Consider the following 11,816-nt stretch of genomic DNA (forward strand, 5'->3'; position numbering starts at 1 on the left):
ATAAATAAATTTATATTATATATTAATAAATTAAAATAAAAAATGAAAATAAAATTCCCTATGAGAAACCTGCCCCACCCTGCTCCTCTCTCCAGCGGGGAAATTTCCGACCCCGAACTACTATGGGTCAAAGACAAGAGAAGCGATATTTGCCCCGATCCGTCCCGTTATCATTCCTAATAAGATACTTAGCTCTAAATATTGTATACATCATTGTACACCTCTAGTCTAATTGTCGTGTCTGTCACTGTTCATGAGATTATTCTTCTTGTGTTTTTCCCTTCGGAATTATATGCTAATTATACTTCATTTGGAGATGATAATAAAGTAAGGTTTTATAAAGTAAAATTTGTCAAAGTAAAATTATTTATGATATTCAAATCTTTATAATTTTTTAGTATTTGAAAGGAAAATAAATATTTTTTAAAAGTATTTCAAGGTTTTAAAGAGAAATCTTGTTAACTCACAAATTTGATACATTGAAAAATTGAAGTTTTTGAAGGTTTTCAACAACTTCTAAAAATCATATTTTAAAAAATCTATCCTCCCAAACACAAGTTTTTAAATCTTCAAAACTTTCTATTACCCTAAAATCCCGAACAAAGGTTTAATGTCTGTTATAAAACACCCCTAAAGTCTGCGTGAAAGTTTGGTACTTTATGGTTTTATATAGAATCCGTGAACAATCTATGTGTTTCACTGGGAATGGTATACAAAAGATAGATGCTACAACTTGAGAAACTTGATTTTGATTGTTCCTTCAACAAAACTTGATTTTGATTGTTCCTTGGATAAACCCCAATTGGAGAAACTTGATGTTGACACTGAAGTGGTAGATTATTCTGATCATGTCAATACGTGATGGGCAGCTTACTTTAGCCATTGTGCAGCCAGAGACTTGACAAAGGTTTTTGATGGCTTTGCTGGTGGTACAAGATTAGTGCAAAATATCACATAATATAATTTCTTTTGTTTTTTTTTTCTTTTTAATTTTTTGAGAGTAAGATAATCAAATCACTTGCAACTGATGCTAAATGCCTCATGCTGGGGGTTGTTGACCACTTTTTCCATTTAGTTAGGAGTTGATGAAGTCACTTGGTTTCCACTGCTCCTGAAAAATGGACTGAATAAACCACTTTTAAGTCTCTTTTACCAGACGTAGTATATGCTTAACCAACTTAATGGATCAACAAAATGAATAATGAATTTTTAAAAATTTTCTAGAATGGTATGGTTTTTAAAATCTAATCAAGTTCTGATCATGGTCGTGGTAGGGTACATATATGTGAGTGATTCTCCTTTGAAAATTTGTCTCCATTGCTGATATTTGCTTTGACCAATTGACAGACATCAACTCTTCAGAAACTGCACCAAGAAAAATTGCCGCCCCAGTAAACGGTGAAAGAGAAATGGTGATTACATAACCCTTTTCCCATTATATTTTTTGTTGAAAAACAAAAATTAACTAAGTCTATTAATGTTTGGAGTTAGCATCTCATAGAAGACTTTGCCAAAAGTTCGATCTGGTTCATGCTCCTGCATTTTCAGCAAGGCACAGAAAGTGTTATAACTAGAAATTCTCTATTTTTTTGGTCTTGAATAATAAAATGTCGAATTGTTTCTGAAAATTATGTGTATATAGTAGTACATCATGTACATTTGCTAGGATTCGTGTCTCCCTCGTTTCTATATAGTCGGTCGACAGATGCGTACACAAATTCTCCCAAGGCTATGGATTGACTACCTAATTTGTGACACAAATTGTTGAATCATTTTCAATGACAAAATCTCGTCACACATACAGGCTAGGCTACACGTTAGACTAATTTTTCCTTTTTCATAACTTCCATTATAAAAGTGAATTCCCACCATATTAATAGATGTAAGACTAGAATATGAAACTTCTGTTCCATAGTTTTCATTATAAAAGTTGAATTTTTTACATATTAAGGTATGGAGAATTTAAAATCTAAAATTTTTCACTCTCTACATCTATAAAAAGTACAAGGGGCACGATTAAAACACTTCAAGAACATGTTTCCATTCTTTCCGATATAAAGTCACAAGTCATGTTCGCTTATCTAGCCTGATTAATAGATTTTCTTGAATAATTATCTAGCTTCGCTTTCAGCAGATGTAATAAAAATGAATAATACTAGGACTTATTTAAACTTTTTTCAGGAGATGGGACATTTAAACTGAATTCATTACAAAGGACTACGCCATTTTGTTCTTCCTGTCAGAAAAATATTACAAGGGGAAAAATTATAGAGAATAACACAACATTGGACACTACTCGAGGATTTTAAGTACATAAATCTTTGGGTAAATCCCTTTTTATTTACGTATATTTTAGTTGTAGCACCGAGTATGCGTAAAACATGGCTTTCATAAGATGATTCATCACATACAGACTCAATGGTCCAGAAACTCAAGTTAGAAGGCATTAGACATTGAGTATCGTCATTTAGAACCCAAGTGGACACAAAGCTCTTCTAGTGCAAGATGCCAAAAAATACATTCTCGTCCTTGTAATCAACATCAAATCACTGAAGACATCAATCAGAATTCTACCACAGAATCTAAGCAAATCATATAAAATTTCAATTCAGGGAAAATGCAGCCCTTTTAAGTTGAATCTAGTTATCATATTACAATAGCTAATGTTTACAAAAATGATGGATGGTATCCAACCATTCTAGAAAATTTATATAGGCATCACAGTGTAGAGGTGGCGTTTTTGGTTTCTTCTCATTGCCTGTAACAAGAACACATTGTCATAGAAATCACCTCAAACCATTCAGCAAACACAAAGTTTGGAGACATCTAAAATAGAATATGGGCACATAAAAATTTTGCAGAAGAAAAAACTTTTGATCAGTTGTACCAAAATTCAAATGAAATACTTCATCGGTGGAATTCTAGTTCCATAAAATAAAGCACTCATTTCTTAATGATTCCAGTACCATATATTTCATAAAGAAAAAAAAATTATAAGCTAGCTAGTTCTTTCAAATTTCACTATCCTAGAAAATAGTTAACAGGTATCACTAATCGTCAAATGGTTCCAAGTAGAATGTATAAGCTTGCTTTAGGTTCCTTCTTAAGAAACAAATGCAAAGCATACCAATTTGATGAGACTAATGATTAGCCTCAGGAGCTGGAGCTGGAGCCGAAGCCGGAGCGGGAGCGTTAATGAAGCTGTCAAAGCCTCCACTTGTGGGTGCTGCTGGATTTGCTTGGTAAGTAGCAGGTGGAACCATGGAAGGGGCACCTCTAGAAGCAGCAGGTGCTGGCATACTCCCAGGAACAGTTGTTGGGGAAATCCCCATGGGAGGCCTTTGAACACCATTTACTTGACCAGGTAAGGGAGGTGCACCAGGTGGTGCCACCATTTGTGGCATGCCTGGAGCAGACAAATAGCCTACCAACAGTAGCATGAAAAGGTTAAACACCAAACTTTTTCACTGTAACAGGATAGATCAATTAATGATACAATGCATAGAGGTCAAACAGTGACTCCTGAGAATGCAAGCAGTAGAAATAAAAGTGGTTACCAGATTATTAAAATAGTAGTACACAAATATGAACAAAAAGAGTGAGAGGATTGCTATAGAATCAACTTTGGCAATTTTTAAACCTATGAAAATGGATAGTCGCTCATAGAAAACAGCTAATTTATTGATTAGAAGTATGATAAAAATCTATTTCTTTTAAAGAAAAAAAAAAGATTGCAATTGCAAAACAAACTTATAACCAAACTCATAGAAAGCAGCAGCTGGAACAGAAACAATCACACAAGGCCTGGAAAAAAAAAAACACTGTTGATGCAGAAAGAGAGAGAGAGAGAGAGAGAGAGAGAGAGAAAGAGAGAGAGAGCAACATTATTGCATGCAACAAACAGAGTAGCTTTATTGCTGCACTTTACCTGGAGCACCATGTATAGGTCTTGGAAGAACAGGAGGCCTAATCCCAGGAATTAGTGGTGTATTTGCAGGTAATTGTGGATTCCCTGCAATGGGCATTACTGGCGTTGGTAGAACAGGAAGGCGGGGCCTTTGTACCAGTAAATGCTGATTGTATGCAGCTCCAACCTGCTGGAATGCTGCAGTTTGGCCAAGATGTTCCTTTATTCTTTGGTCAATTAAACTTTGGGTTTGTTGCTCCTCAAACTGTTGATAGTAGGCTCTCACATTTGCCTAAAGTTAACACACAGAATCAGCTTGCAAGTTGTAAGACAATAATAAATAATTAATGACACCAATGATGATAAATAATGAAATATGAACACATATAAAAAGTACCTTGTGCTTGTAACCTGCATTGTGTTGCTTTCTAACAGATGGCTGAAACATGTAAAAGGAGATCGTCAGCAACTTAAGATATTCACTTTAAGATCTACAAGTTGTTTAAACATGAAGCTATATAAAACAAATAATTTGGAAAATAAAAAACATCCACAACAAGCTGTTAACCAAACAAATAGAAACACATCCTACATTACAGGAAATAGTTTTAAAAAATATATTAATTATGACATGAATGTTGCTTCATGCTATGGTGCCTTTGCTGACCAAAACTCACATCTAACAAATTTTTTCCTTCCAGAAATAGATTCCAGAATACTTTTGTAACATGAGGCTTTTAAGAATTGATGGTCCACATGCCTTAATGTCCCTTTGAATAAACACTGTGTAAACATTTAATTGTTTGAATAAAGCTAGTATTCCATTAATCAATCAGTGCTTCAAAGCTCTGACATTTTTTTTTTCAATGTAAAACCTCTTTCTTCTTTCCCAATTAGCTTTTAGCAATGGTGAAAGGGAACTGTTAGCTGAAGGGAGGATAAATACATATTTATAAGTTGTTCAAAGCATAAAATATCAAACATTCAAGCCACCTATTCAGGTTGTTGGGATTGAAATAGGAAAGAAGCTTTCATCTACAAGCTAGTGAACTGACTTACCAAATGGCAGAGTACTAAAGCTAGATGTAAGCCCTAAACAATTCTCTCTTCCAAACCCTCTCCCAAACCCTCTCCCAAAACACTTTTAAATGGCCAAAGGACTAAATACGCAAATGGTAGTTCACTATCAGTCGTCTCATTTAGTCAATCTCACCCTACAAAATTAGGATTTTTATGAAACCATGTACCCAGAAGAGTGATTTGATTTCTCTATTGGTGATATGCAGTGCCTCCTCTTAATGAACCAAAATAACAAATGACAAAATTTTGAAGATGCAAATGATCAACACTGAAAAAAGATAATTAGAATTCAATTAGTTCAACTGATTAATGTAAGAATAAGCTCCACAAGTAAATTTACCAGCTCAATAATAACAATAAAAATGATCAATTAGATGCAATCCAACACTTCAATTGGATTTTTACAAATAGGGTTAGGCCTGATTTTTGCCTAGAGCAGTCAGAAGTCAAATACAACTCAGCCCATAAAAGGCAATGTCATGAGATTCTGGTAAATGTGCAACGCGGGTAGTCTTCTGAAGTTGGGATGACAATCTAATGGATGGTATTACACCAAGGAACATTCAGCTCTTACCAAGAACAAATTGACATGGAAATCAGAAAGCAAAACCTTCTCAAGAGAGGGGGAAAAAGCAAATAAACATCCATGTAGTAAAGAGTTGAATGCTAAAAAGATGATATTGAACCCCAAAATGAAAATTCTCGCACTTCTACTGGGAGAACAAGGTCTCCTCCCATGGCATAAATGGAGGGGGGGAAGGGGAAGGCTGCCCTTTGAATTTGAATTTCAGCACCAACATTTGGATTGAACCAAAATTAGCAGGCAGAAGTTCGACGAAATAGAATTCTTTCTCAAGTTACACTATAAACTTAGAAGCTAACACAAAAGGAGATTGCCAAAGAAGAAAACTCACTTTTCAAACTCATTGAATTGCCAGTTAATAGGCTAAAAGGAACTTAATAGCACTTTAATAAGTATTGGAATTAAATACAAGCACAGACGATATGCATTGCTTTAGCTTACGAAATGGGATGGTACACCACAAAAACAGCCAAAAAAACCACTAAAAAGGTACTGAACCACAAATAGACTTACAGAATCGTGGGTTAAATAAGTGTCACAATAATCACAGTAATACCTGCAAAATCGAACCAGAAAGATAACCCCAAAACAATTGATAAGTAATCCACAATTATCAGGAAAAAAAAAAGGTTTTTTTTTTTTATCAAAGAAGAACATGTGAAGGTCATACCGAGGCATGGTTATTGTGGGAATTTAACAGCAATCAGAGGGCGTATCAAAAACCCTAGAAAATTGAATCAGAGGCAAAACCCTAGCAGAAAGACGGAAAATAGAACAAGGATATTTTTCTTGATGGGTTAAAACGACATATGCACGCTGGCAACCGTACATAGGCTGTCTGCAAGATTGCGAATCTCACCTAACACTAGCAGAGGCGTTTAAACGACATTAATCGATGAGATAGACGACATGTCGCTCCATTTTCGGTCCCATCCTTCGTGTCTCTTTCGGTGAGAAATTTTACCGTGGAACTGTGACTACATTTTGAGCATCTGTATGAAATAAAAATAATAAGAAATTAAAAATTAATAAGAAATTAGGATATAAACATGATTAATTATTCAAATATTTATAAAAAATAATCATTTAAATAATTTTAATTTGATAGAATTTTGTATTGATATGTACACTATCTTACAAGGATTAAACTGCTTTGTATTATAATTTTTCGTTTTTCAATTTTTTTTACAGAAATAAATATTATGTATTTTTAAACATATAAAATCTTAAATTTTAGCATTAAAAAATATTAATATAAATTGCAATTAACGTTTTTTAGGAGTTAAAGAAATTAATATTAAAATGATAATTAAGTAAGGTATCATATCAAATTCAAAATTATTAATCTTTTCAATTCAAATTCTATTAAAATTTATTCTCAATTACAACTTATCTTAAACCCAATAATTATTATATAAAAGTATCTAAATTTATTTAATTTTATGTATTTTAATTAATAATATATGTATATAATTATATTTTAAAATTTAATAATTTTATAAAATATTTAAATTTTATTTATTTAAAATATAATATATAAAAATTTATAAATATTATTATTAAAAATATATTTTATATTTAATTAATTATTTATATAAACAGATGAAATATTTAAAATATAAAATTTAAACTTGGTTTGAATTTGCTCCGAATGTATTATTCCTCAAATATTGGATCAGATCTGCAAACACCCACCCATGCCATCCTTGATAATAAGCCAAACGACAAGCTGTTTAAGCTATCTAAATAATTCATTCTGTAGTTTTATTTTTCAGGAAGAAAACGCTGACGTTTCATGCACTAGCTTGTAAATTGTACCGGTCATTTCTATTCCTTCATCCGAGAAGGAAGCTGCGATCCAGAAAGCCAAGCCCAGGACCATGGAGGGGAGGGCCATTCAGGTTCCAGGAATTCTTCGCCTTCAGGTTACTTTTTCGTCCTCTGTTACATCTTATTTTTCGTTTTTATTCTTGCATTCTCGTTCACTGAAAATGGAAAAAGAACCCTCAAAAAAAATGGAAAAAGAAATTTGATGTGAAATTTGGTTATTACGGAGCCTGTTGTAAAGTCATTGAGAAGCATGACATGATTGGGCAGCCTCACCGTCCAAAGTCATTTATCATTGCACCAGTGGAATCTCCGTTGCGGCTGCCACCGGCGTCACGCATCCTTTAGGTTTTTCCCTTTTTTTCCAGCTTGATCTTTGTATCTTGTTCATGCGTGAGATCTTGGTTATGATTGCCTCAAATTATATTGCATGCTCTAAATATTGGTAGAGGATGCATAAAGGTAAATGCTTTGTTTTTTTTTTTATTATAATTTACAGGTGTTAGTGTTCTTGAAGGGGATAAACAGGGGACAGCCAGTGAGATTAACCTCCTTAACTCCACTTTAAAAGCTAGCTTAGGGGAGGTTTACAAACCCATAAATAACCTAAGACTTCCCGTAGAACCAATGTGGGATGCATTATTTCCGACACAGACTCTTTTAGGCTGAATGTTCATCTGACCTCTCTCGAAGAAGAAGAAGTACGTCAAGGAATTTTTGTACATGGCCCACCGAACTCATTCAGAGTGAGGCTCTAATATCAAATGTTATAAACATAGCTAACTTCACCTCAAAAGTTAGCTTTTGCAACTCATATATATAATACCCAAGCATGTAGGGCCGATATTGGACGCATCAGCTGGGAAAAATCATATGACTCTGGTATGTTATAATTTATGGTTTTCTAGGTTTTAAAAGAGTTCTGCTCTTAAATATATTAATAAAAACTTATTCCGTGCTGGGTTTCTTCCATTTTTGGTTTGGCTGGTTTGAATTTTTCCCTTTTTTCTTTGTCAAATTAACCGCTCATTGAGTCCTGAAGAAAAATATGGGTGAAATAGGGGGTGAAAATGTGCAATAATGGTCCATTTGTAATCTCAATCAACAAGAAAGATAAGAAATTGAACCGATGACACTGGATTGTTGCTGTAAATTGCCTGAAGGCAGAAACTCTTGTCAATTATATGATAAAATATGTCTCATAACAGTGCCGAGCAAATTTGGCTGCTGAAAAGTGTTGTAGATTAGTTATTTACTTGGAGTTGTTGTGATCGAAATGCACACACATTAGAAGTAGAGAATTTGAGGTCAGGCATTGCAAATTTCATCTCAAATACTAGATTAACACAGTAGCTGGACGTGGCACTGCATAGTTTGACTAGTTTATATAGGGTTCACTGTTTAGAGAAGGTTATTCATGGAGTTAGGTACTTTTTATGAATATTGACGCAAAACTTTGTTCTTCTTTAGCTTTCCTCATAAGAAGGAAGGAAGAAAAAGTACAGAATAGAAAACAGGATGAACAAGGAACCATAATTGTCACTATGCATCCATGCCTATTTGGTAGAAGTTCACTCCAGGTTGAGTTTTTATTGTATACAAATGTATTAGCCTGTATGCCTGTAGAATGAACTGAGATTTTGGAAATGAACTGCAACTTTTAATCATGATTCAAGCTGCAAATTTTACTTTCTATATGCTTGGTAATTGGATGATGAGTATATGAAAGGAGGAAGTGCATAGAGTGGTGCTCTCTTTTAGCTTCCTCTGCTTCATGTTGACAATTATCTGGATAACAATATTTAAGAAATAGTAGAAGAAATGGGCAAAATATAGAAATTCAAAAGAAAGATGTAGCCATAGCTCTTAAAAAATATTTATCTGAAATAAGTATTATGCTTAGAATCTTGAATTGAATATGGAAATTGTTTTAGCACTTACGAATCCAATTAATATCTAATTTTTCAACTTTTAATGAAGCTGCATTCAAAGTTCAACTGCAAATGCAACTTGCTGGCCAGAAAGGTCCTTTGACTGGAATGGTGTCAATGTCATAAGCTTTTAGTATTACTTTATAATGATCATTTAGTTTATTAAATTCTGTTTAATGAAGTATCATTATACAATATAGGGGGATGTTTATTTGTTCAACCATTTAAAAATGAATGGCCAAAAGCCTTTGTATCTGTGATTGACACCTGCATTAACAAGATCAGTTCTTTATGGAGGTCTCTGTTGAAGGCTGTATGAACCCTCGAAGAATGCCTGTAATTTGGCTTTGGGGTCCACCAATTTCTTTATTCATCTCTAAAATTCTTTTTTTTTTTTTTTTTGTCTTTGTTCATCCTTTTAGAGTTTTAACTCTTAAATTTTTGCCAGATGCTTTGCATTTTTCGCAAGATTGGGTCAACAATCACATCTATAGTGGATTGAATGCCATCTAGCAGCGGAATTGTCCATTTATATTCACTCACAGATTTTGTTTTGAAATGTCAAAGAGCTGCCCTTGTTGCCAGTAAGTCCAGGCTTCATCAACTGCCCTGGAAGGAGTCCATTTATTTCATTGACTTGTGGTAAATCATTTTTACTCTATCCCAGTTTTGGACAGGGTCAACGATGAATTTTCAAGCAGAAATGCAGAATGTATTTTTCTCATATTTACACATTCTTGTATTCTTTTGCTGATTTTCAAATGGGATCATGAATTTATTTGTTTTTTCTGCAAATATAGGCAACCTTCGCCTTTTTCTTCAGCAGCAATGGTTGTGGTGATTTTTCCTTTGATTATGCCTCTCTTGCTTTGCTTAAGATTAAATTATGGTTGAGAAATGAGACATCCAGATTCCTGAGGAACCGCATCCCATTTCTGGGTTTGACCTAGATCGTTTGGAAACCTGTTACAAGCAACCTGAAATTGGAACCCACCCAGACTTATTGGTATGGGTTTGACCGAGGCTCCATTTATTAAAATTTTAGGTACAACTAACTTTCATTTGACTTTTCTAATGGGTGTTTCTTAAAGAATGCTCCACAGATATCCTAATGACAGTTACAATGCAAGATTTTATTAATAATATTGCCTTTAACCTCCATATTAAGATTCTAATACCAATTCTTTTTGTCAGGTTCTCTTTATGTCCTGCTCATGATTGATTTGACGTGGTTATACTTATATTCTGCTCTATCTTAGACTATGGTTGTGTCTTTATTAAGTCACAGCTGTTTTGAACCGACAAAAAAAAAAATGGGTTACCTACTCTGGTAAGCTTTTCAAAATTGGTTTCAATTATGAACCATGAACACCATGGGGTAGAACAAGGAATCCATCCTCTCTAGCTGATTGTTTTTCGAAGGCAAGAAGTGGTCAAGCAGTCTGATCAATAGACTCTGAAACACAATAGAAGCCATACCAATCCACTTGTAGTCCCAGAAGGGTAGAGGAGACAAACTCAAGGGCCCCATTTAAATGGCTTTGCTGTCAGCCGATCAACAAATTAAATGCACCAGATAGATAGCCCTTTTTGGTCGTTAGGCACTCTGCTGTGAAAATTTAGTTTCATGAATTTGGGTGGAGCAAGAACCCGAATGGTATATTTTGCTTCACTTCATTGTACAAATTTTTTTTGTGGATGTTCACCCCAGAATTGGAAAGAATAATTCTGTCTTTCCTTGAGGAGTTTAAAGGCACAAAGAAAGAATTATTATTTAGTGAATAAGTAGCTCATCTTCAAAGAGCGACTATGATGCCAATTATTTCAAAATTGAATTTAAAAATTATAGTTGGTGATGCTGCAGCGTCAAGTAACTAGAACTTGGTAATGGTAAAGAAAGAAAAGAGACGTGAAAGGGCAAAAGTTGCTGTACATGGAAATTGAAACAAAAGAGAAGGTCAACGGCTTAGTGTTGGCGGGACAGTCTGGCGAAGTTATCTGTAGGCCTTATGGTTTACGCTTAACTACCATTATATCCCTCCTTTTAGGATTACAATGGTACCCAATGAATTATTAATTCATTAATCCACTGCTTCTGCAACAAATAACGGGTCCCGTACGTTTTCTGGTGAAAATGACTCCAAGCACAACTTTTAATTATTATTCTATTTTTCTTTTTTTAATTTATCACTGTACAAATAGTGTGACCAAATTAAAATTTTGGCTAAAATTCACTATATTTCACAGGGATATGTGGATGTCAGCGGTGGTTTGTCCTTTATGAAAATGGTGACTACCAGCAGCCTATAAAAGAAAGGCTGCTTTGTGTATTTTGGCCATCTTTTTCATCCTCCAAATCAATAGTCAAATTGAACAGGGGAAGAAGATCCACGACTCTTATCGCTATAGTAAATATGTAAAGAAATGAACACAAAGCCTGGATGGAGTGATGCTTTTTTTTATATGTGAAAGTAAGAGGCAGTCACTT

At 34.1% G+C, this 11,816-nt stretch overlaps 1 protein-coding gene and 1 long non-coding RNA gene across 2 annotated transcripts; one reads left to right on the plus strand and one right to left on the minus strand.

The window, feature by feature from the left end:
* Positions 1 to 2,479: 2,479 nt before the first annotated feature.
* Positions 2,480 to 6,405, minus strand: LOC110658792 (U1 small nuclear ribonucleoprotein C). Its single transcript, XM_021816538.2, has 6 exons — positions 6,241 to 6,405; positions 6,084 to 6,126; positions 4,305 to 4,346; positions 3,929 to 4,199; positions 3,128 to 3,424; positions 2,480 to 2,758 (listed from the first exon to the last, which is right to left on the minus strand). Exons 1-5 carry the CDS (start codon positions 6,246 to 6,248, stop codon positions 3,141 to 3,143), a joined length of 648 nt encoding a protein of 215 aa, XP_021672230.1. The 5' UTR covers positions 6,249 to 6,405; the 3' UTR covers positions 2,480 to 2,758; positions 3,128 to 3,140.
* Positions 6,406 to 7,330: 925 nt separating this feature from the next.
* On the plus strand, positions 7,331 to 11,131 carry LOC110658791 (uncharacterized). The gene is made up of 3 exons (XR_009151140.1): positions 7,331 to 9,970; positions 10,129 to 10,373; positions 10,523 to 11,131. It is a non-coding gene; the product is annotated as an uncharacterized LOC110658791 (long non-coding RNA).
* The last annotated feature ends 685 nt before the right edge of the window (positions 11,132 to 11,816 follow it).

Source organism: Hevea brasiliensis, chromosome 9, assembly GCF_030052815.1.
Source record: "Hevea brasiliensis isolate MT/VB/25A 57/8 chromosome 9, ASM3005281v1, whole genome shotgun sequence".
Classification (NCBI taxonomy): domain Eukaryota; kingdom Viridiplantae; phylum Streptophyta; class Magnoliopsida; order Malpighiales; family Euphorbiaceae; genus Hevea; species Hevea brasiliensis.